General features: G+C 33.8%; 1 protein-coding gene and 1 long non-coding RNA gene across 17 annotated transcripts in view; one reads left to right on the top strand and one right to left on the bottom strand.

Annotated features, from left to right (window-relative positions):
• LOC123268865 overlaps window positions 1-27,272 on the top strand; it is a 172,187-nt gene that overhangs the window by 38,813 nt on the left and 106,102 nt on the right. The gene's annotated exons all lie outside the window — the stretch shown is intronic.
• Window positions 1-27,272, bottom strand: part of LOC123268858 (tyrosine-protein phosphatase Lar) — a 162,885-nt gene that overhangs the window by 70,097 nt on the left and 65,516 nt on the right. For 14 of the 15 annotated variants that reach the window (XM_044734260.1, XM_044734261.1, XM_044734263.1 and 11 more), the window contains exons 2-4: window positions 10,511-10,549; window positions 3,865-3,996; window positions 2,330-2,488 (exon numbers count right to left, since the gene is read on the bottom strand). In XM_044734260.1, coding sequence (XP_044590195.1) covers window positions 2,330-2,488; window positions 3,865-3,996; window positions 10,511-10,549 — 330 coding nt within the window. The remainder of the gene's footprint in view (window positions 1-2,329; window positions 2,489-3,864; window positions 3,997-10,510; window positions 10,550-27,272) is intronic. The other variant, XM_044734269.1, reaches the window with a different exon arrangement.

Raw genomic sequence — 27,272 nt, 5'->3', positions numbered from 1 at the left:
AACGAGGAAAATTCAAGCTGTTCCTAGATGATACTGGCGACGTAGCACTTTCCACGTATTACGTATACGTAACGTAATGGTTTTCAGATTTTTAGTGGCACGTTGAACGCGCGTCAGGTGAACCCCACCCACCCTCACTCTCATACACTTACACATACACACACGTTGAGGACACTTTGGGTGGTTACCAGTAATGGTCGTCGACTATTTTTGTTGTTTCCACTCATATTCACGACCGCCGGAAAATGCTAGAGAGTTCTCTCGTTACTCTCGCGTTCATGCCACCGCTATTTTTCCCCCCTTGGCAAACTTTCCCCTCACTCTTTCATGGCACACTCTAGGCCAGGCTCTCTTATATGCACACCCACACACACTTACCCTTCTAAAATGTGTATAGTTTGAGCTTCGAGTTGTGTTGTGCGATATTTACGTTAGCATTTAACTTTTATCTACGTCGTTGGGCGCCATCATCGTTTATTTCAACCTTTACGTTTGTTTCGTTACTTTTTTCCGTCTGTTTCTCGTTTTCCATATAATAGCGCCACTGAGGCCACCAAGAACGCGAAGCTTTCTTTGTTCTCGAAAAAAAATAAAAAATGGTATCATTACACGAATGTACGATATGAGCGTATCGATTATGAAGTAAAGTATAAAGAATCAATTTATATCATTTGTTATCAATTGTGTTTATTGGTATGACTTGGTAGTTTAACTGCGCAATAATTTTACTTTCTGGCGCCCAATCTTAAACTTTATACTTTATACTGTACATATATTTATATTGTCATTTTTTTTAATAATCCTATATGCTAAAATTGATGGTAGAATGAAGTTAGCTTAGTATCGAAAACATGGACCCTGATTCCTTATTGGTTCAAGATTAGAGCGCGCGCGTATGCGCGCAATTTGAATTTCTAGTGAACATAAAATGCCGATTAATAGGACGTCAATATTATTTTAATGGCCGATGAATAAAATTTTGAGGGTACGTGTGCATGAAAAATTTAAACATTAATAACTGAGCGAGCACCTGTCCGCGCTTTTAATGACAATAAAAGACAGATAGCAAATATAATAAAACACCGGTGATAAAAGTGTCTATTAAAATGAATGTGAAAATGATACTTGAGCACGTGTACTGTCGTAAAACTCGGGACTGAGCGCTGTGATAATGAATTCGCAACAAAAAATAATTAACAATAAGTAAGCGGAGAATTGAGAATTATGGCAAAGTGCTTACTTGATGTTCATTTTCTTGAAATTATGGTCTCTTAGTTAGTTATTCATCTTATTTTTCGAATTTATTTTTTACAAGGATATCGTTAAAAAAAAATTTAAATTAATAAAATTATAATTGAAAATGAATGATCTTTAAAAAAAAAACTTTTAAGAAAGTTTGAATTTTAAAATCCACTTAAATTTTTTCGTACAATTTATTAAATTTTATCCAAATTAACAATAAAAACAATTAACAATAAGAAGAAAGTTTAAGAATATTTCATAAGTCAAGTTGCTTAATCTTATGACGGGATGGAAGGATGGCGGGATTGAGAATGATAAAAAAGTGCTCGCTGCACATTTTCTTAAACTGTAATACTTTTTCTTATTCATCTTCCTCGAGTTTTAGTCTTCGTTTTTTTTTTTTTTTTTTTTTTTTTTTTTCGAGTTTTGGCGGAAAGTTAAGGAGTAAAAGAGAGTAAGAAAGTGAGTCTCTACGTCTTAAATTAAATTAAAAGTGAGAGAAACCAATTAAGCCGGTCCGCAAAATTTCACGCGATCTCATCGTAGAATGGGAATGGCTGGAGTACTACCAGTGGAAACAGAAGTAGTAAGAGAAGCTTTTCTACAACGGAATGCCAGTACTTCTTTCCCATTAAGCCGGGCTAGAGCTGTAGCTACCAGTTCCGTTTGGACGTTCAACTGGGCGCCATTAAGCTGCTCGTTCTACCGTTAAAATGAGGTGAGCGAGCAAGAGGACAAGATTGTCGAGGAACCTTGTGAACAAGTGAGACCTATTTCGTCCAAAGAATACTATAATACATTCAATTTTATCTGTATATATATTTCACTAGACTATTCTAATATATTTGAACAAAGTAATGGACAAAATTAACCGTGAGCCCGTTTTAATTTCACTTAAACTTTGAAGGATTGCGCGATTAAGTGATTCATCTTGCAGGCATCTTCTGCTGAATTCGGGTCGACTTTTGGCTTAGTGTCGGGGCTTCTAAGCCCTTTCTTTTTAGCCGGAGAATTTGAAAATAGATTTATTAAACAGGATTTGAAACTCAAGTAGAAGACCGGAAAATTGAAATTTAAAGAGACTTACGTTCGTGGACGGTCAGCTGGGCTTCTGCTGTCACAGCATCACCGACTCCATTTTCGGCAACACATTCCCACATTGCTTCATCGCGATTTGCTCTTACTGGGTCGATCCTCAGGAGCGCGCCATTTGCGTAGGATTTGGTACTGTAGCGCGACGCCGTAGCTGGAAAATTATTCGTAAATTATATATCAAGCATAATAAGAATAGAGTAGAAGTACCGTTTTTGGCCACTGTACCGTTTGTGGCCATTTATTGTTCAAATAAATGATAGAAATGAATTTATATTAATAGACCATTACAAATTCAATTTGTTTTAATATAAATTTTTTTAAATTCAACAAAAATATGGTTATAATATTATAATTTTTTATAATTAATTCAAATGTTAACCGGCTAAAAACGGTACTTCTGCCCTACTGATAAATAAAAGGTGAGAAAAATTATTTTGGAAGAATGAAAAAAAATTGACGATAAAATGTTCTAAAAAAATGTATAAAAAATTGAATTCTTTATTCATACTTATGGCCTGATGTAATCATGTATGATCAATTGATCATATTAAATCATAACAGAAAATTTTTTCAAAAAAATGTGAAAAAATGAAGACCAAATCATGAGTATTAATTATATAAGGTAAAAGACCCAGTAACTGGCCTAGTTATTGACATTTGCGAATTTTATTCTAATTAAAAAAAAACAAATCAACTCTAATAAATTAATAAATATAATTTTTGAATTATAAACCTTAAAAAAATTGGTTTTTTGAGAACATTTAATTTTTTTAATTAGAATAAAATTGCAAGTGTCAAACAACTAGGCCAGTTTCAATAACTGGGTCTTTTACCTTATACAGAGTGTCCCAGCCAAGTAACGGACGCCATTGTAGCATCTGATAAATAAAATAATTCTGAGACGAAAAGTCCTTAGCCATTTTTTAATCAGACGCATAGATAATTAATTATTAATTAAAATAACGTCCTTTTATGCATTAGAGAGAGAGAGCACCAGTGTCCAGTCAAGTGCGTTTTAAACAAAGACGCGTGCACGTGTGAATGTGTAAGTAAATGGCGTCCGTTACTTCTGGGACACCCTGTATAATTAATTGAATTAATATCAACAAAAATAAATGAAAAATTTTGAAATTAAGGGGAGTAATAATATAATAATTGTTTTGAAAAGTACGATTGCTATGTAAAATTAATAATTCTATTGGGTGAAAGTTAAGCAAATGAGACGGCCAGAGAAAGAGAGATTGAGTTTGCAGATGTAAAGTTTTGAAGAAAAGAGGCTAAAAGTATTTTAAAGCTTGGGATGAGAAAATCAGCGTAGCGTAGATCCTTCCTGATTCTCTTTTGCCCGTTAAATCTTTAGTCGGAAGTGAGTCTGGCTCGAGTTTTTAGAGCTGATGGGCAAGGGGGAGTAAGAACACCGTGAATGAAGATGGAAGAGGGCAAGAAAGAAAAACAGAGTTAGAATGTATAAGAAAAGTAAGGAGACAATAAGATCAGTTGAAGAGCTACGTGGAATAGGAAACTCACAGGAAACTTTTTTCCCGTTCTTGCGCCAGTGGATTTGTGGCGGGGGCTGTCCATGGGCGCTGCAGTAGAAACTGGCGATCCCTCCTGCCTTTACGTGCTGGGACCGCGGTCTCATCAGGATCTTCGGCGGGCCTGTTAACATAAAATAATTCCAAAAATTAATATTTTTTCATTAATTGTCTTGATAGTTTGTATCGTCCGGAAAATGAGCTTATGCTATTGGAAAAATAGTAATAAAGTGATGTTTATTTACAGAGCGTCCTGCAGGACATCGGGAACATCTGGTACGTCCGCAGAATTAGTCGGTAGGATAATTTGTAGGTTTAAAGAGACACTATTGACTACCAATTCAGTTTGAACTGCAATAGTTTATTTTATCGATAACTTTGTGGTTATTGATTTTCATTCTCTGTATTTTATAGTCATCATACTGCTTTGAAAAAAGGGATATATTGCAAAAATAAGGACCTTTTTTTGTAGAGAATTAAATTTCCTAAAAAAAAAGTATTCTGTAATTTTTTCTCTAATTTTTATCCCAAAATTTGGGCTTTAAAAATTAATTTGATGAAAATAAAATAATTTTTCTTCTCTAACTTAATTTAACAAATTTGTTGTTAAAAAGGATAAAATTAATTACATAAAAGATAAACGCGGTTGAAGGACATAATTAGGAATGCGGAGTACAAATGAGATGTGAGTTGTGAGATGTGAGGTGAAAGTAAGCTGGATGAAAGCCAAAAGACACGACTGGCAATGTTAAGTAAGCTTTTTTTTTAAACCTTTGTACTTCTCTTCTGTATACACACGCTTAGTCCACAAAAGCTGAAAGGGATCCTCTGTCCTCTATTTTCTATCCTCTCTCGTAAGCAACATTTGCGAGCCTTAGATACGCTTATCAACACGGAGATTAAATCCTCGGAATTAGATTGCGAAATTGTTAATGCGAGAGATGACGACGGAAATGTGGACCGGCTATTACACGGGTTTATTACGTTGTAACCTATTAGAGATCCATGAAGAGGTAATATCCGTGATGTTTTTGGAATTCATCTGTGCAACTGCAATTAAAATAAAAACTAAAACCTTAAACTAAAACCAAAACCGTTAAACTGTTGGTAATTTTTGTCCATTTCAATCCAGTGAACAGTTGATATGAAATTTGTCGAGTAAAATAATTTTAAAAGCCCATATTGGATTTTAAAATTCGATTTTTGTCAACAGAGTCACCAGAGTAAATAAATAAAATAGAATAAAATAAAAAATAGAGACTGGAATAGAAATAAAAATGGGAGTAAAAATAAAAATTAACAATTGAGTGAGAATCGCATGAGGTTATTGAGTCGTATTGTTATGTGTGGTGTCTGGAACAGGGGTGAACTCGTTCGATTTTAATCAGAACTCGCGGTCTCTGGTAATCGATACTGTGTACGTGAAAGCCATTCGAAGAGAAAACAGGGACCAGGAACGCGGCTGGAGTAAGAGCCACCGGGAATTATTTTAACAGCGACGCTAAATGTCAAACGGGAAAGGTTTTAAGTGAGACAGAAGCCTGAAGGGTTGGAGGAGCGGAGGGATAAAATAGACTGTTATGCAGACTCCACATGTGCTGCATCATTGATTGTAAACGTTGGGACGCGTATGATGCTCTCGTGTCAGCAAATGACTGGTAGAGTGGCTCATCCTCTATTTTCTGCTATTGCTCCGATCCGCAGACACACATGCGGACGTGTGGAGCGCATGTGTGAGCGAGGTTCATCATAAATAATTGCACGAACCTTATTCGCATTTAAACTCTCGAGAATCCGCGTATGCTGGAGCAGAATTTGGTTGACCCGAGCGACAACGGAAACAAATCAAAATCCCAGCTCACCTCCTCTGGTCCTTTTTGCAGCACCCCTTCGGCCCGCTCACTCGTTATCCCGCGTACGCCGGACTAAATACACGCCGGTCCAGCATATAGCGCACGTATAGCAAATATTAATTTAATTTAAATCGGTTTTCGCGTTGTACATTTCATACACACCTACAGACGAGGATATTGACGAGTTATTCTTGTTCTGCATCGGCAAGTGAGTCCCCGACTCCCTGCTGTGTACGAGTTATCATTTTTATAATAAATACTCACGGATAAGCCCTCGATTTATTCATTTTCAATTATTTTAGTAAATAAACATCGGTAAATAATAAATAATTACTGTTTTTATTTACAGAATTAAAATTTAATAAATCTGAGAGGTTTGGTTGTTTTTTTGTGATTATATTAATTGACAATTAATTTTTTTTACGGGGTGTAGAGTTTTGAGAGCGATAAGTGGGTTTTGTCATGAAGATTTATCTTTATTAAAATGGAATTTTTTTATTGTTTTTTAAATAAAATTTCTGGGTCCGTATTTTAATGATTGGATGAAATTAAAATTTTTTTATAAAATTTTAAACATGAATTTTGAGCTTCAATGTGATTTTTTATAAAAAAAAATGTAATTATACTAAAAATGATGCAATAAGTCATTAATATATTTAATTTATTGAAATTTAATTATTGATACGATGTAAATTTTGTAAAATATAATTTTTAGTTCTGAATATTGATTATTGGATGAATTAAAATTTTTTTATAAAATTTTAAACACAAATTTTGAGCTTTAATGCCATTTTTTATGGAAAAAAACATTTCAGTGTGGTTAAAAATTATGTGAGAGATTAATTGTTGTATAATTATACAATGAAAAATTGATATAATAAAATTATTATAATAATGAAAAAATGACTCTTAGTAGGTCGTAAATGTTTAAACCTACAAAAATATGAAGCGAAAATTGAATTATAATATAAATATCAAGTATTAAAAGTGAAAAACACAACACAACGGAAAATAAATGAATTTATTGAAATGAAACAAATAATAAACTATTAATATTAAACAAAACAAGGCAACAAACAGATATTGAGCGTATGGTCAGGTAATTAAAAGCACAAAGATAATAAATTAGTAAAATATGCGTCGGGTAAAATTGATTAACATGATTATTTGTACACAATACCGCGGCACGGAACTTGAACAGCCATTTATATTTAATTTTATTTTATTTTATTGGAATGATATCAATGGATTTAATTATCGCGTATAATTGAAATGATCGGCATTAATGAAAACTGTGAACCTCAAATTCGTACTAATTATACTTAACATTCATCAACCGTGATATAAATTTCATATATGTCACAGTCATTCTATTTCATGTTGTGTTATATTTAATTTAACTTAACTACAGTTCATTTACTTTTTTGACCTCGCTAATGCCGAACAATTCGATAATAACAATTACCGCAATAAAGGATTTAATATCAATACCGCTACCGAACAATAAGGATTTAAATTAATGATTAAGCAAATAATCGATGACTAGACTATGTACAATAGTAAACCAGAATATATATGTGCATGCGCTATGCAAAGTGATTGTGTTTGACCAACTTCTCGCTTAGAATTTCCATTAGTCGGTTTATATACGAATGATATCTGTGAGTGAGATAGATCCTGTTTATTATATCTCCATCTATATCTATATGTATATGGATAGGGAACTAGATATGGAGAGAAGACGGTTTGAAAATCATAAGCGGAAGCAGTTTTGGCCTGAGCCGCTGAATGATTTCAAATCAACGTGTCTGGTAGCGCGTACAAATTCAATTTGAATATGTATTTGACTCGGAAGCAATATCCAACAAATCTCGAGCTTTAGTTTGCCATTTTTCTCATATCTTTTACCCACTACTATTACTACTTTGATTACTATTTCCATTAACCCAAATAATGTTATTTTAATCTTATTTTTTTTTTTTTTTTTTTTTTTTATGGCTCAAGAGAATTTTATTTGGGGACCCTTGATTGCAAAGAGATTGTAAGGTTTGGAATTAATTTTTTTTCTCACTTTGAATCATTATTTTTAAACTAAAGTTTCAATTTTTGGAACTTTTATAATGATCAAAAATTAAGTATAGAAATTTTTTAACTAATTTTCATACCTCCATGAAAAAAAAAAAATAAAAAAAATATTGTTCGAAATACATAAAAAATATATTAAAAATCTATAAAAAATATATAAATTATGTATAGTAAATATATTTTAATAAGTAACTTTTGGCCGATTTTCATATATTTTTTTTATATATTTTAAATATGTTCAAAATATATTTTTTTTTCATATTTTTAGCTATGTATTTTTTTGGTATTTTAAGATATATCTTGAATATATCTAAAATATATATGAAAATCGGCCAAAAGTTAGTTATTGAAAATATATTTACTATACATATTTTTTATATATTTATATATTTTTTATAGATTTTTAAGATAATTAAAATATATCTTTTTTATATTTTTTTTTCATGGGGGTAAACAAAATTTAATATAAAAAATGTCAAAATTGTAAATGTAATTTCTTAAGTTATAATAAATTTATTAAATTTTGAAGTTATTTGCAACGAAAAATAAAAAAAAACGATCTATAAATTTAAAATTCTTAAAATTCCAAATCAAAATAATCCTCTCAAGCCCGCGAATAAAAATCTGTAATCATTTTTGAGTACTCGGCCATAAAAAAAAACTTAAACTGCCTTTGCATCGAAATATTTCCATGTATAGGCATTAAAAATTTAACGACATCACAGCGGGGAATCGATACAATAAATGTGAGCAAAGAGCTCGTAAAAAGCGCATTACTTCAGCGGCAAAGATCCTGGAGTCCAAGAACCCGGAATTTCCAATTGAGGGAGCGGGCGAAGGGCCTTGGAATTAAATCCTATGTTTTTATTCCACCCACACCCACAACCAGTATTTTTGAGTTTACTGCTGTTGTGTATACACCGTGGAAGGTAATGAAGAGAGTGTCGTGCATAAAATCCAAATAGGAGTCGGAGGAGCTTGGTGCGGGCCAAGAATGTGGTACAGCCTGCACGGAATTTATGCAGATGTATGCCAGCAATATTCTAAATAAGTAGGCAGTCTTGTGTACGATTCGCCACCCAGCAATTTACTCGGCACAGCCTAACCTATTCTGTTGCTGCAGAATGACTACAACCCCGGCGAGGAGTAAAGCTGCAAATGGAAGGCGAGAAAACCTCACGGAGTATCATCTGGAAGTGAGTTCCAGTCTGGCAGAAGAAATTCACCGGTCTCGGCGGCCAATAGCAGGCAAACCATCCGGAATATCCACTTTGTTTCTGTCGTACAATAAAGCCGTGTCCCAATTATTACTCCCAGAGCTTTAGTTTAGTTTTTCCTGGCGCTCCCAGGGGCTTTTATTCTCCTCTCTAGGCACCGAGCCTGGTATTTTCGCTTTACTTTGAGAAACGCTACCAAAGAATTCATTACGGCAAGTAGCAAAGACGATGGAAGAGGCCCGCATAAATTTTTGTAATTTAACCTTTAACCCAGGTTACTGGTACTGCTTACAGCTACTACCAGTTGTACAAGTGCTTCAACCCCCGGAAAGAACCACCAACCCTGGATAATAAAATTGTTGAGCTGAGCGGTATCTTTTATCTTTTTTTTCTTTATTTATTCCCTTTGTGTGTTGAATTTAATGTCTGAATTTCTTTGAAATACAATACGACGATTGAACCGGGCTCCCAATTCTGATTGACATTGTTTCTACTTTGATTTTATTCTTCTAGTTCGACGCTCAACGCGATTTTTAATTCCGCTTCTGGGCTCTGTTTTCATTTTTATGCAAACCGCCCAGAAAAAAGATGAGAGGAATTTTGTGAATTATTTCACGGGAAGGAAATGCTAGGTTGTTGTGTCGAGTTTGTTATACGTGGGGAGGTGTAACTTTATTTTCTAATGAGAGACTCCGGTTTTGGGTCACTTGAATTAAATGCCTAGGGCGATTACAAGGAGCTGTTTTGGGGTAATTGATTCAATTTAAGTGATTAAAGCTCATTTTCGGGATACAAACTTTGAAATTATTGATTAAACGTTTAAATCATATTTTTTTTATGTATTTTATAGAAAAGAAATATTATAATAAATAAATTAAGAATAGTTTCAATTATGTAACTCAAAAATCGTCTTTATTTATTTATTATAATATTTTCTCTGAGAATTTGAATAAAACTTATGTATGGAACTGACATTTAAAAAAATGAATGATTTATTATAGACTAAAAGTGTTTGGTAAAAATTAACATTAAAAATATTTTTAAAAATAAATTTAAAACGTCCAGAAAACATAATCTCGGAGCTAGAAGGTTTGAATTAAAAGCACTCAAGCACATGGCCCGGGATTCGCAAGCTGATAAGACCGGGGCCAAAAATCGACATTAGAAAATTTGAAATTTAAATTAGAAACACTTGCTGGCGTAGCATCCAGGTTGGACGAGAGAATTCTCTGGGTTTCTTGCAGGAACGCTTACACTTGTCACGTATACTGATCCTACAAATCATTGTTATTGTTATCGTCACCATTACTATACGCTATTTATATATTATATCTTCTCGAGTGTTTTCCGGACGTCTTATCTAGCGAGAAATAAATAAATATTTATCGCGCATAATAATAAATATTCACGAAAAATACACACACAAAAATTATATTTTATATTTGATATGATATTTTTCCAGTCAACTTTTGAAACCACTTACTTGTCATGTACGTGATGAACATTGAGTCGCTGATATTCCCTGAAATAAAATCCTTAAGTCTCGTCGTACGTTGATGTCTATCACTGTCAATTGTTTCTGACAACTTTTCGTGGTAAAAAATTTTCCACGAGTATCACAATCAAGTATTAAATTTACTTAAAAAATAAAAGCTTTCAGTATTATCTATGTATTTAAAATACAAACCATCACTATTGTTGTTGTTATTTCTTGCGCAGCTGGAAAATAAGTGACGGATAATTTGTAATGTGATATTTATATCCTAGAAACTCTTGCACTTGACAGGTTTCCGCAGCTCGGGAAATAAAAAATAAAAAATACATGACTGGGTGAAAGGAAGACGGAGGATTTGGAAAATTTTCGAGGGCAATTCAAACACTTTTTAGGCCCATTACCGTCGTGCCAGTGAGCCGGATCGCGGATGAAGGAATCAGAATAAGTATGAGTAGCTGGAGACGAGATGGAGCTGAGAAAGGGAAAAGGAAAAAGAGTTCCTCAAACTTTCACAGCTCCAGCTCCACCGAGGTGTCATGCTGACAGCCAGACTGCATTACTTACGGCTTATCCCGGCTCCCCTAACTCGCTATTATATAGATATTATGCATCATATTCTCCAGTGATTCCAACATACGTTTGAAAACGCTTCTGGAATAATATTTTTTGTTTCCACCATAAATTACACTATACTCTGCAGTTAAATAATTTTTTATCGATGTTGTTAATTAATTTTCTAAGCTCTGGGTTAAAAATTTTCGCAGCATATACATTATTGAGACAGATAATCGTTTTATAATTTTTTGGCCTCAACCTTCAATTTAAAAATTGTATCATTGATTGAAATTTAAAAATTAATTTTATTTCAAAAAAATTACAATAAAGATTTTAGGATCGATAATTTTTCGTATTTTTGAGAAAAAAATTTATCAAAAGTCACCTTAAATTACATCGCACGAATGAAAAAATTTAAATGAACAAGATTACTTTCGTTACACCTCCCTGAAATTATTCTATTCTGTCCCCACTGTTCAAAATTTTTAAATACTGTTTAAATAAATCGATTTTAACAAAAATTTTTTTAATAAAAAATGTACAATGTTCAAAACTAATTATAAATTTATTTTTGAATCGTACAGAGATGATGTATTTTATTTTAAGGGGCACACCTATCGTGACAGCCTAAAAAAAGGCGATTTTTGGGAATAAAAACAAAAAAAAATACTGTATCAATTGTTTTAAAATTTTAAGGGTATATTTATACATATTTTAAGAGTATATAGTAAAATTTTTAAAAAATAAAATTAAATATTTTGCGAGTTACACGCGATCTCCGACGGCGCTAAAAAAAAAGAGTCTTTCACTGTTGCAGTGATTGGATGAAACAAAAAAAAAAATTCTCGTTCAACTAGAAAATATTGTCCGTACAATGACCTACGGCTGAAAAAAAATGTTAAAAATTGACAAAATGCCGGCGTTTGAAAAAAAAAAGTTGAATTTTGCCCAAAATTTGGTCGTTTTTGGCCTGCCAAAATTCGATATTTGATCAGATCAAAAAATTGGTAGGTCATTGTATGGAGAACTACATACAGAACATGAAGGAAAAAATTTGATAGTGATCGGATCATTTTTCTCCGAGTAATCACTGTAGCAAATTCGAAAAATGCTGTTTCGAGAAAAATGCGTTTAAAGATAAAATTATCCTATTCTAACTGCCGAGCGACTGTTCTTTAAATGACTGTAACTCAAAAGCTACTTGAGATATCGATTAAAAATTTTAGTATATTATTTTTAACGGTATAACCTATCGAAATATGAGAAAAAAATCAATTATTTGAACATTTCACACTACACGGAAAAAAGTAAACTGTAATATTCACTCGGATTCCGGTTAATTTTTATAGTTTCAAACAGTAAAGCGGACTTTAAATGAAAAATGTATAATGATCAAAACTAATTATAATTATATTTTTGAATCGTACAGAGATGATGTATCTCATTTTAAACTCGGATTTGTTACCAGATGATATAATTTCAACATCAAGTATAATACAGCCTCGATCTGTACAAAAGCAAACAAATTTATGTAAAACAACTCAAGACATTACGGCCTGAAGCATTCCAACTGCCTAGATTATTCCATTTCTGGTGGGTTCGTACCGAGGGTGGATGTTGCGAGAAAGCGTGAATATGTCAATGGTAATATCTACCAGGATTCGTGGCATATCCCAAGGTTATAAGTATAAGTAAATCGGATACAAACAAATGTCAAAGAGAATGTAAGAGGCCGAATATAATATAAGAAGAGAAGAGGTTTAGGTATTGGTTTAGGTGATGGTGAGACGTCTGAAGCCACGCACGTAAATGCAAATGAACTTTGCGAAACAATCTTGTCGTTAACTTGCTGTGTAATAGCAAAGACGTGAGATTCTTGTAGCGGGCATATCTCATCCTGAGCTCACTTGATATATCAAACTCCCTGGAGCGAGTGTCCTGGTTAGTAAGATCCTTCATGCGATGTTGTGCCGTACGTATACAAGTCGACAAGAAGAAGAAGCGGAGGAAGACGGTTGAGCTGAGTATTCCGTCAATCGTATCTGCCGGTGATGATGATCTAGCTGAGCAAATACACCATTAAAACTCCGCGTCTATGTATATAATAAACACTAATACACATCTCCGTAACGCCCCAGTGTTATTTGATTAATCCAACGCAAGCATTTATTGCTTGATATTACTCGAGGACGGGTAAGACTTCAATTTACGAGGGGAAATTGAAATAACATCAAGTCGGTACTCTGTACTACATACGCGTCTTACAATTACCAATCCTTCCCTCTTTACTATCCCCGAACCGAAGAGACACGTCGTCTAGCAAAACGTGGCATTAAATTAGCGCGAGTTGTGTAAGGTCGTTGATATCTGGTAATACGTCATCTCGCCTTCAACCCCGGCCCTACTGAGTAATTGTTATCTATTACTCAAGCCCGCTGTGTTTCATTATTGTGACAAACGTATGGTATTTAACTGTTAGACGGATTAATTTTACGGATTACTATGTTAAGATTCTCTCATGAGAATTCATTTTCATTTTTGAAATTCGCTTGATGTAAGAAATTTTGAGCTTTTAATTAATATTATATTTATTTAAAAATTATTGTTTAAATTTGAATTATAGATGTTTTAATTTTTATTGAACTTATGATGATAACCATCAAAATTTTGATTTATTGGCAAAAAAATTTATTATTTTAAGCTTAAAAATAAATTAACTTTCATTTTGATCTAAAATTTTTTATCAACCTTACAAATTACTAAATTTTTATAGAAATAATGATCAGAAATCATTTTTTCCACGATTAAATAAAAAAAAAAACATTGAAATTATGATTTTCTAATGAAAAATTTTGTTATTCTAAAGTTAATAATGATTTTTGTTTTATTTTGATCCAAAATTTTTGACTAAAATTACAGATCATTGAATTTTTTATAGAAATAATGATAAAATATTAATATTTTTTTCTTCTACTTCATGATTAAGTAGATAATCCTTAAAATCCTAATCAATAATTGAAAGAACTTTATTTTTGCAAGCCTAAAAATAAATTTTTGTTCCATTTTAATCCAAAATTTTCAAATAACTCAACAAATCATCGCAACTTTAAAGCTTCTAATATGATAAAAAATTCATCATTTTTTTTTTAAACTTCCCGTTTGATCAAACTAAACTCAATTACAAACCAACTCTAAAAACCAAAGCCTCAACTTTCCAGCCAAATATTTTTCCACTCCAACCAACCCTCCTAATCGAGTTTCAATTTTCTCCACCCCGATCTAATTCCAACCCTCTAACTGCTCCAATTTTCAAAAACCCAATCTTGAATACTAAAACAATAAACAATAATTCGTTTACCATATTATCTATTTGGCATTATGCGGTAGAGAGATCACGAGGCAAGCATTCCAAACGTGTCGTGAATATTCAGAGCGGGAATTACTACGGTATGTATACACGCGGAACGTCAAGGGCGATCGTAGTTACGTGTTCTAACGTCCAGCTCAAGCAACCCTTTGCAGTCTGAGGACACGAGAGCTATACTTACATCGACATATCCAGTAGACAGCACACATGTGCGTCGTTCTCTGTATCTACCAATGGGCTTATATCTGTTCTCGTTCTCGGAGGGAGAATCAAGCACGATCAAGCATCTGAGCGCGTTGATCCTCCGCTGCACTGGGAGCAGAAATACAGCGTGTAATAGTAGATACAGAGGGCAAAGACGTCTGTGAGGATTTCCACAAGCCCGTCTGAGGAATTGAAGCACACACGCTTCTTCTATCCCGGGGTTACCTAAGTACAAGGGTCAAGAGAAATAAAAATAACATTAAATCCAAATGCTATAAAACAGGAGCTCGCTTCTTCTATCTCCTGCGGAAATTAAAAAAAATCTCCCTTATTTCAATCATTCTTCTACATTGTGTTATCTTTCCATTGTTTTGTTTCGTCAGTGGTTTATTTTAAAAATATAATTCGTTAAAAAACACGAAAATAACCCCAGTTATCGCAAAGGAACCAAAGTATAGAAGAGAAAGCGAAATCATGTCGTATCTATGCTCCGAAAGGAGGAAAATGAGAAAAGGAATAATAGAGTACACAAATGAATATACGATAGGAGAAATTTAGTTCCCCTTGGTTCTCTGATCTCCGACTGGGTCATAAACTCGGTGATTGCGATCGCAAGAACTCGAGTATCATGATGAATAAAACTATCGACGTTTCCAGCGCTCCCGGATACGAGAAAGGGCAAAATGTTTTTCCTAACGGAAAACCCATTAGCGGATCGAATTGCGAGTGGAAAAATTGTTTATTATGATATGAGAAAAATTCAAGCTACCTGCTGTCATGTGTCAATATAAATTTATCTTTGTATTGATATCCAGAAATGGATTTATCTGGTATCAGTTTTAGAGCTTCCAGCCGTATAGCAGAGGAAATATTACGTGTCTTTTTTCGCGTAGTAAAATTTACAAAGGCTTCATTTGATGTTACGTTATATTTGAAAAGTTTTGGTTTGATATTTTTTGGTCATTGTTTGAATCAGTACAGATGTTTGTTCAATTGTTCAAAATTGATATTAATTGGGTGTTTCAATTTGAATGTAGGAGAAATTTATAGCAAAAGTATCAACCCTCACGAGACGATTTCTGAATTTGGTAAAAGATATTTCCGGTCAATTTCCCGTTGGAAAACCGGGTGGAAACGCTCACAGGAAACAAATCCTCCGCGGAACTATTGGCTGAACTTCCGCATCATTTCCCATTGCGTTTAGCCGTTTATGCCGAGCTATTTATTTAATCCAGCCAATATCAAGCCGTCACTTACTTTCGAGCTGGCATCGAGTCGAGTGGATTTTTCATACTCTGGCCAAAAGTGCTGGGGGAAAAAAAATCAGGCAATAATTAATTGTAAAGAGGACCTTACTCTACTCCACTCTGGTTTGTGACCACTCCCTCGAATTTAAGAGGGAATTTATACATCTGGGAGAATTTATACAACCCGGAGGGTGAAGAGCCGCAGAGAAAGAGGAATCCCACACGTACTACTCGTGGAGAAGTGTACAGAAGTGGAGAGCAGGGTTGGAAAGCCGTAAATCAGTCGCCGGGCAACGAGGAATCATCCCCTACCGTGTTATGGACGCTTAACCCCGCCGACCCAACATTAGGTGAGATTTTAAACGGAGATTGCACCACATATATATCTTACGAGCTGATTTGGTAGCCCCTGGCTGGAGCTTGGGCCCGACCGACTAAAATTAAGGATTATCTATCCAGGCTTTCAAAGAGAATTGCCCTTAGCTTCACTCACTCACTCACTTACTCTTTCGCTTCACTTCGCTGCTCTCTACTTTGGTCTCTGTCCTTTGGATCGGCACCGGGGCTCCTGCTCAACTCTACTTAATTTCCTTTGAAGACTAGAGCCTTCTATTCGCCGGCCGATTCCCAATCAAGGGGCAATATTGTTGTCACAATGTAATTGCGACCTCACTAGGCTAATCCGGGAACTAAAAGCGTACTTACAAGATCTAGGATCGTGTTTTACTTGTTAGAAATTTATAAAAATTTTATTTTTAGTCTTTTTAATTGCATCCACAAAAAAATAATTTAAATTTGACTCGATGTAGCCTAATACGTTTAATTGAATTAAAAACTAATAGAAAATAAGCTCTTTGGAAAATAAAAAAAAATGATTTTAATTTTATAATATATCTCTTTAAACATAAGTCTCTTGTAATGAGACAATTTAGCGACCATGCGCTAACTATTGGAGGTTTTCTAAATTAACCAAAATTTTTTATATGGACATGTTAGGCCTGATATGAATTTTTAAAGTTATTTTAAGACATATCAAGCCAAATATTTCCGGATATGACTTAATAATCCAATGACAATAGTCCAATTTTCATATTAAAAAATATAAAAAGTCATACATCGACATATCAAGCCATAAATAGATAGCAATAAAAAATTTTAACTGAATATCAGAACCAATTCTAATTCTTATGACTTATCTCTCAGAAAATTAATTTTTAAAGCGAAATTAAAAATCCGCTGACGGGTTGATAAATTAAAAATATTAATCCCTAAGACGCTAATAGATTAACCGAGTCTCAAAAAGACGAGAGATGAAAGAAGTCGCTAAAGACAAGCAGCCATTTTAACCAGACTTCTACCCATCGGATAAATTTCAATTGTCATAGCAGACAGAGTCTTCGTCTTAGTCGTCAACTTCTGTTCTCTCAGCGACCCACCCATTACTCTTTGTATCTTTCTTCCCCATTTCACCTCCAGCCACACAAAAACACACTCATACATACATTTATCGTCATCTCGGTTGAAGCCAGTGTACCGTTAAAGACAGTCGCCTTGGTAGGGTGGAATTGATTAAATAATTGGCCCGTTGGATTGGGCTGGAATGAATACGCTGGCACGAAGCCAGCAGAATCTACGTCTCCTGCTCCAGGAGTATCCAGAGCATAAACTCCTTCCTACATACTTCCACCACCCCTTTTTACCTTTAACCTCCACCTCCAGCTCTGGCGTCCCTTCATCCCATCCCTCCTCCCATTGGGTCCCGTACCAATTGCCACTTCCCAGATCCTCGGGACAAAGTGCCAGCGGGGGTGGGCTCAGGACAACCGTTTCCGTTCTCCGAAAGCTCAATAATGGCTTTGATTGCGAGTGGAAAATGTGGTTGTCGAACCAAGTATTACTTCTCTACCTACTGCTACCTGTTCTCTCATTGTCGCCGCTCGAACTTTACTTTGTCCCGGCAACTCCAAGATTCTCCTTATAGTCTTAGTTGCAGTCTTAGTCTTCTTATTCTCGAGCCTTTGACTCAGCGAAAGACGGGGATTAACTTTTACGACAATATCATTCCAATCGTAGTCAGCTATTTATGCACATAGTTAACGTCTCGACTCTCTAATTAGTCACAAATGATTATAAATTTGTTTGCTTGCTTAGTTGCGTCTTTAAAGTCTTAAATTTAGAATTTAATTCTTTTTTTTTTTTACTTTGATACAAAATTATTATACAAGAAGTTCTGGACTTTTGATATTTATAATGATCAAAACTCATTATAGTTTCTTTTGACTCAGTTTAGTAAAACGTCATTAAATTCGTGATTTTTTGTAGAGACTTTCAAACATTTTTAACTTAAAAAATGATTCTTTTAATTTTTATTTCATAATAATCAAAAGTCATGATAGCTTTGTAGTTTCATCAAACATCATTAAAATGAAATCTAGAAAATTTAAGCTTTGAAATAAATTTTTTTACATTTAAATTTAATGATTCTAAAGAAATTTATAAATTTTTGAATTTTTATAATGATCAAAATTTAATTTTTTGGCAATATTTATCAAAAAAATCAATCTTATACATAATATCATAAATGTAATAATGAATTATCATCAATAATAACATTTTGATGAGCGTAATTAGTAAAAAACACTGTGAGTAAGTAAACAGTTGCCCTTTGGAGTTAAAAGTCGGAGTATTAAAGCGACCTGTACTGTGGGTCGTCAGATAATGGACATAAATATTCTCTCGCCTTGCTCTTTAAAATGCACATGTACCTGAATATAAACGTAAACACATACTCATTCATAGAGTGTGTATCAGTGAATCTAATTTGCATTGAAAATTTACAGTTACTAGAAAATATATTTGGTAGTTGTATTCGAGAAGAGCGCATGCTTGCCAGATAAAAAATAAAATAGAATAAATAAAATATAAAACGAGACAAGTTAAAATAGAGGAGCTTTAATGCCAGTATACGATATAGAGATTCGATATGACTGGCCGGACAAGCTGAGATACTGAAAAATGATATCCCAAGTGCCAGGTGAATGAAATATTATCGCTTAGTATTTTATCTCTCTATACTTTAATATTTTTTTTTTTTGGCGCTCGATCTCCAATCCAGCTTCAGGGATGTTTTATTCGTTCTCGTCACCGTTAGTTCTCGTTCGACGGTGAGCTCAACACCAGATCTTCCATTTAAATCTTCTTTAAGCATTCGTTTTTCCGATAATCCTAATTAATTATATTATACCTCCAGCAATAACTCTAACTTTTTTATAATTATTATCAATAACACTCGCTAATAAATTCAATTAACTTTTTCTATCTGTTTAGTTTTTTAAATTATTAAAACTTCCGTCAGCAGTCAAAAATTCAAATTTATGCCTCATCTTTGCGGCGAATTCTTTTTTTTAATTCCCGCAGAAATATGTGACGCAAAGGAAAAGCCAACCCCCATGAAAAAAAAATATATGTCAAGATATATAAAAAATATATTTTAAATATATTAAAAATCTGCAAAAAAATATATAAAAAATATAAATAGTAAATATATTTTTAATAACTAACTTTTGGCCGATTTTCATATATATTTTAAATATATTTTAGATATATTCAAGATATATCTTAAAATACATAGCTAAAAATATAAAAAAATATATTTTGAATATATCTAAAATATATTTGAAATATATAAAATATATATGAAAATCGGCCAAAAATTAGTTACATATAAAAATATACATTTTTAATGTATTTCGACATATATTTTTTTTTTTCATGGGGGAAAGCTAAAGCTAAAGGTCTTCCTCCATTTATATGTCTGATGTTTGCCAGGTCAACCAGTGATCACAGTTTACTGATGCCCGTAGTGTGTGCGTGATTAGTGAGGCGTGATAACGAGATGCATAAATTTAGCTCGCACAAGCTTGGATTCTGTTGTTGGTTGATGGTGTCTAGGGTTGGCTCCAATGTTGAGTATGGAGTCAATATCAGTGAGCAGAACAGAACTAGGCATCGGAAACTATAATATCGAGGCAAATATGACGAGAATGGAGCGACAACAGTCAGCAATAATTGGCGAGACGAAACCGTAGCAAGCTTTCCAGGGGATCCAGGGGTGATATTCGTAACCGTGGCAAACCCGGGGTAGTTCGCTCCATTAGCTAGCTTCTCTATTCGTTTCGATATCTCGAGGGTGTGTATTGATGTTAACAAGCACCTTCAACCAACTGTGACGCATGGTGTCGTTTTAGTTATTGACAGTCGTTTTAAATCATCAAAAATGGTTGTGTCTAATGATTACATAGGAAGATGTCTTCATTTTGTAGATTAATTGTTGCAAAAGCATCAATTTATAATTGTAGATATGAAAATTATTGGATTTTTTCGATCCAAAGCCAGAATATTGAAGAAAATAATTCAATTATGATATCAGAATCAATTTAATGGTTTTGTCTAATGATCTAATGGTAATACGGAAAAATTCTTTGGTTTTGTGAACAAATAGTTGCAGGAGCATCAATTTGTGATCTTAGCAATGATAATTGATTGATTAAAAAGTCAGATTATTGAAGATCTTTGAAGAAAATAACATAATTTTAAAAGATCATTTCCAATTGTTGAAGCGTTGCATTTTAATAGGTGTTAGTGGTTGTAAAAAATGAAATTGAACGACAATATTGAAGAGAGGTGTAAGTAATAAAACAAGCAAGGGTGGAACACAATAATAAATGATAAATAATAGGTCTGAAGAAGGAATATTTGAATTTTATTTTTTCGATTACGATTTATTGTTGCAGGGTTATTTGTTGTACGAAATGAACACGCGGATGAAAATGGGAGGAGAGTATTGCAATATTGATTTAAAGTCCACCGGAATAAAGCACGTTCTGGACAATCTCGTTACTCGTAAGTGAAATAAAAAAATGTTTAATAAAAGAAAACAAACATTGGAATGACAATGTTGTAGGTGCTTTTACTGCGTTATACTCTTTGATCCACGAGATACGCCTGAATTAAATGTGTATAGGGAGTCTTTGCAAATTTAACAATACGCGAGTGTGAGTGGAAGTGGGAGTGGAAGCCTAGAGAATAAAGGACGGTGAAAGAAAACCAGGCGTAGGAATAATAAAAAGTACAAATAATAGAAAGAAATGAAGAAAAAAGTGACATCCTTTCTCGAGATTGTTTGCGATCTCTGGCTCTCTATATAGATTTTCTCCAGAGTCCCTTTGTAATGCCGTTTGTAATGTCTCATATAATCCTTTCTTTTTCATCCTCTCAGATGCTAAGTAATGAGATGAGGATTTAATTTTTTTATTTTGTTATTTTTATCCCGTGCAATAACTAGATATCATTTTAATGTATTCATTTATATTATCACTATCGCTTTATATTTTTTTTAAATCAATCTGATTATTTTTATTTCAAGTGCTGAATTATTTTTCATAAATATCTTTTCAAATATTCGACACAGTTTCTTAAAAAAAAAACTTTTCACATTAAAAAATAAAACTTTTAAAATTCTAACTACCCTTCAAAGATCGTTTAAACAAAAAGTGACACTGATTTTATTGAACGAATTCGTGGGAAAAACTTTAGAAATTTATTACAACTTTACGTATAAGTTATTTCTCCGTAAAGTGACAAGAAATATTAAAAGTGAATAACAATAATTGGCAAAGTACGCAATTGTCATTGTCATAGTCATCCCTGTAATTTATTAGCCGGGAATTTTATGAGCTACTCCGGCGGGTAGTATTAGTTGTAGAAGTAATGAAAGTCGCACAGAAGCTCGGTACTGCTATCTGGTGTGTGTTCTATCGGTAAGTTGAGGATGAGAAAGATGTAAAATTACCCGACTAACAAATTTGTACTTGACAAAGTTTATCCTCCGTGGGATGATGAATGTCGAGAAGACATAGTTGATAATAACTAAGACAGAAGTTGAATTTAAATAAAGTAAACCTTTATTTTATTTATATATCTAAATTTACCGACAACAATGTCACGAAATAGCTGGATGTATATGGAGAAAAGCGTCTCCGTCTACGTCTGGGAATTTAATATTTCGCCTTTTATTAATACTCATTGTTCGTCGGCACAATGTAGGTAAACGGTATACAATCTGCACACAACCAATCTCTCCAACTCCAGCATGTGCGCCGTTTAGTATGAGTATAAAGACTAATCTCACGTGTATAAATTTAATTAGGTCATGTTATTAATTTATTATTATGTATTATGTCTTATATTTGTTTGCGTTTTAGATAAATTAATAGCTTAATTACGGTAAGTCAAAACGTGCATGAGCTGAAGTGAACAACGTCTTGAATTTCGCCTTTATCCCACCCGTCACCCTGTTAAATAATTATACATCCTATCCTGAACTTAAGCTCTCAGATTAATTGACAATTAATCAATGACAGTGACTAGTGATTGTATTCATTTTATCTGATAAATTAAACCTTCCGATCCTTAAGTTATAGAATGGATAAATCTCGGATTATAGAATAAATGACAGCTGGGTTGAAATTATAATTATTTTGAGCCCTTAATTCCAATCCAGCAGTCTCATATCGAATGTTGATCGGTCACTGTCGGGCTTAATGATTTTTTATACTTAAAATTGCTTCATTCTATTTAACATTTATAAATAGAAAACAGGAGGCGAGAGTTTAATCGTCCGCGCTATTTTCTGTCCGATCAATCCCAAGTCGAGATGTGATCGCTGAGGATAGGCAAAGAAGGGGTAAGGGTGAAGGGACCAGTTGGAAAACGTAGTTAGAGGAGATAGAGAAAAATGCCGACTGTCTTTGTTGATGTATTGTTGGGTATCGCGGTAATAGCTTTTTTCCTATTGTTTCGGCCTTTATAATCGCACGGGGATTTTATGGTTGTCTACAATCGGTTTAAATGTTAATTGTTCGAAGTAAATTTAAATTCAAAGGATTTTGCTACGGTTTATTTATTTGGGGAGCTTTTTTATGAATTAAAAGGGTAAGAATTTATTTAAAACTTTAATATTATAAATTTTTATAAAATAATGCAAGAATAATTTTCAAATTTTTATTGTAAAAATTAATATTTAAAAATTTTACTCTCTTATAGCGAGAAAATTTTGCGACTATGCGCCACCTATCGGATCTTTTAAAAACTAACTTTAATAAAAAATGATATAGGACATTTTAAGTCACATCAGAAAATTTTTTTGGGGATTAAATTATTAAATGGAGAAAAATGTAAAAACTTGTGGTGAAAAATAAATAATTGAGATAAATACAAAAATAATGAGCAGGATGATAAAAGATAAAGAATTGTTTGCAGCCGTAAGATAGCGAGGTTGAAATAAACGAAAATATATAAACTCTCGATTTACTCGTAGAGTAAAATCTAAATAAAAGTTAGCAAAATAAAAAACCGTAATGAATATTTTTAAGCGTAAGTCTTGGGGGTGGATAGACGGATAGACGGATCGATGCACACGCGAATTAGAGTGTAGAAATCAAAACACGTAAGAGAGAAAGAACAATTTCGAGGGCACGTATATTGTCGGTGAATTTAACTGTGAGATCAAGAGGTTGCGTGTTATAGGTCAGAAGATTGGTATCGTGACTCGAAAGAAATAACGCTAATCGACGTGTTTGTAAAGTACCGAGAACAGCGAAAAAGAATTACTCACAAAAAGACTTCTGTTCAAAGATCCCCCGAGCAAGACCGAGGTGCCGTAGTTAAATATTTACAATTACGTCCAACAATAACCATTTCAACTATGTAATGTTTAAATGTATAATTAAAACCGCACATTATCCCGCGAAATGGACTGTACTTAGACTCTAAAATTATAATATTTAGTTTCTTAAAAAAAAAATTTTCTCTCTGCTCGCGTTGTATTATGAATGATGAATATTTTTATTTTAAATACTGCTAGCAATAAAATAAAGAGGGGTCACGAGATCCTGGAATAAAGACACTAAAAAGTCATTAACATAGTGCATATTTTAGCAACTTTTTACCATAAATCGTGATTATTAAATGGGCAGTGACTGCCAGCGGTGGAAATCCTCGTACCCCGGTGTAACTACTACGGGGTAAGAGCGACAGGGTGGCCATAGCAAGAGGAGGAGGGAGAAATAGAGGCGAGAGACTAGACCGTGCTGGGGCTGATAACTGGGGTGGTATACAACGTGCCCACTATAGGCTTTATGATGACGAAGAGCACCAGCGGGACTTGGAGCTGCAATTTCGGTGTACCAGGCATTGCACCTGTTCTGCCACATATATAATGCGCAAGTCGACTCATATCAATACGCCACCTCTTATTCGCATGAACATAAACATGCATTATACATTATACATTCGGAAACATGCGAACGGAAGTGAAGGTGAAGAATGGCCGATTTGTTCTAGTTCGTAGTTTGTCGAGACAGGATCAGCTTTTAGAACTTTGCACTACAGTGAGTCGAAAGTTTATCGAGTGGCTCGTGAAAAAAGCCATATTTGACCATTAGGGTACCAAAAAAATGATAATTTTTGTTTTTCTTTGAATCATAATTCAATTTAGTCATAAAATGCTAAAATAAAGAGCATGTAATGATTTTTTTTCTAAATAAAAAAAATAATTGACAATATAAGATATTGCTTTTTTGTAAAATGTTCAATTTTTCATAAAAAAAATATGCATTGCGCTAATTTAAAATAAATTTAGTGTTGAAACTTCCGACAGATGGCGCATAGTCGCTAAATCGTCTCGTAAGAAGAGTTAACTTCTAAAATATTATTATTATTATTTTTTTTTTCTATCTCTTTAAATTTTATGTTATATTGACTCTATAGTTTCATAAATCATTAAAGCAATGTTTGTTAAGTAAAACATGTTGAATTTTTATAGAAAATAAATTTTTTCAGTCTCATTAACAGCTTGACCATATTTGACCAGATCCGACAATACACGGCCATATTTGGCCAAATTAAAAATTTCCCCCAGAAAATAAATTCCTAGAAGCTTAAATGCAACTTATTTACTAAGAGCTTCGAGTAATGGGAGAGTAAAATGGCAGTGTAGAGACAGCCGAGATGGGTCGATAATACGAGACTGGTTACTGGGTTCTAACAAGACTCACGTTTCCGTGAGTCCTTACCAAGCCATTCACCGGTGGTTAAGTAAAGCTTGCTTGAGCAAGGAGTATAACAGGGTGAACAGACTTTATCGCGAATCTTACGGAGCATCTGCGCTTACGATGATCCTATCTTGGTCCGCGAGTGAAAAAACCGAATAGAGGCAGAGGCCTAACGGGCTGACGGTTCGCTATAAAAAAGGATAAAATCAACAAGATAAAAAGCGTTTTCATCATTTTTATTTTATTATATCAGTCTATCTATCTATCACCGTTATATCTATGGCGTTTTCTTTTTATTTCGGTCTTATCGTCGCTTGAGAGTCCACTTCACCTCGATATTCCATCAGCAGTGCGCCTCTACATAACACTCACTCGAGGACTGAATTTTTTCGATTTTATCGCCGGCCACATTTAGATCGTCTCTGATTTTTATCGCAGGCCATAATCAGAGATCCGCTGGATAGGAGCTGGACTCAAGATATTTACCGATACGACGTCAACCCGGAGGATTTTATCGCGTCTAACGGCCCGAGATTTTCCTTCCTGAATAAGAACCACACGTTCCCTTTCGGGAAACCAGAAGGAGAAGAAGAAGAAGAAGAAGAAGAATGAGGAGCTGAAGGAAAGAGAGAGGCTTTCTTCGGCGCAAGATTTTATCGGGCATCTTTCCACAGACTTGGACAGAACAGGAATATTTATGGGCGCCTAGCTTTCGTATTCGCCGTTTAATTTTCCGGGGAAACCGATCCTTTTTTAGTGTCACTGGAAAACACGTCGCTGATCGCCATGACTACCAATGATAAAAATTTATTTATATTTTTTTTCGAGCTCTGATATATCTGCGGCACGTGGTGAAAAATTTTATCTGCATAACATGTGATAAAAGAAATAAAAAAATTAATTGATTCTTTTGATGATAATAATTATGATGTTAGGACTTTTATTTAATTTCCTCGCAGGGCAGCAGACAATTCTCTGTCCACAGATAAGAAGTAACCGACCACTGAATTTCCTTTTACTTTTCGACGGCTCGTTAGCCAAAAGCCCCCGGTAAAACTTAACCGTTTTCATCGTACTTCTATCCGAGAAATCTGGTTGAATACTCAGTTTTTTGAGAAAGAGACTGCCAAAGAGAACAGTACAGAAGGAAAGCTCATTTTTCTTCATTGCTAAATTTACACAGCCGAGTGAGCGAGCTTCCGAAGCTGCTATCGATTATACAACCGAGATGTACCACAGATGTTGTAAAAAAGAAGAAGAGGTGAGCCGAGAAAATAAAAATAATTGAAACAAGCTCCATCCGCGATTCGCGTATTTTGCCTGAAAATAAAACTCGGGAAATAAAATAAAAGAGATACTCTTACTCAGGATACTAAATACAAAGACTGTGAGCTCCCTGGTTGGTTTATAATTAAGCAAACATGTAATTTTAATAATTACTCTAGTTCGAGTCTTTCTTTTCATTCCAATGGCTGATTTTTTCAGTTTTGTTTAAATTATAATGAATGTATGTCATGAGTGAAGGATTATATTTATTATAAAAATTTTTCTGACATGAATAATAGCCACAGTAGGCCGGATATGGTCTGATAGGCAAAGACATAATTTTTTAAATTTAGTTTCGAAAAATTCCGGTAGGTGGCGTATGATCGTTACATTTTCTCACTAGAAGAAAGTTAATTTTTACAATATAAGATTTAAAATAAAAATTTATTTATTTTTTTATATATTGTCTGATATCTTTGATAAAAACAATGTATAAAAAATATATATAATTATTATAATAGATGAAAAATTTTTTTTATCAACCAAGAATAATATTTATTAAAACTTTAATCTTCAGTTAACACGTACAATGATCATTTTTTCTATCTCAAGGGGAGAGTCATAAATTGGAAATATTTATACTATATATAATATTTTTTTGGTTAACTTCAAACCCAGTTATATTATATTCATTCAGTTAAATTATTTCCAGAACTAGAAAGTTGGCATATTCCCCTGGGCGTAAAATTAAACTCCAGGCAAGTCTCTCTTGGTCTGAAAAAATCGCGGTTATAACAAAGCCCTGGTGGACGGGGGCGAGATGAGGAAAAGTGCGGACAGAGGCGAGATGAAGAACAGGGGTGAGTGGGTGTGGCTGGAAAATCAAATGAAATTAAGCGATTCATAACGCAGGTAGGAAGCACGCGTGCCGTTAACAGTCGGATAGTTAGACTGCTATTCATTGGCCAGCAGGGACCGACGCCTAGATACGGACTTTG

Source organism: Cotesia glomerata, linkage group LG7, assembly GCF_020080835.1.
Source record: "Cotesia glomerata isolate CgM1 linkage group LG7, MPM_Cglom_v2.3, whole genome shotgun sequence".
Classification (NCBI taxonomy): domain Eukaryota; kingdom Metazoa; phylum Arthropoda; class Insecta; order Hymenoptera; family Braconidae; genus Cotesia; species Cotesia glomerata.
This window is presented reverse-complemented; position numbering and strand designations above follow the sequence as displayed.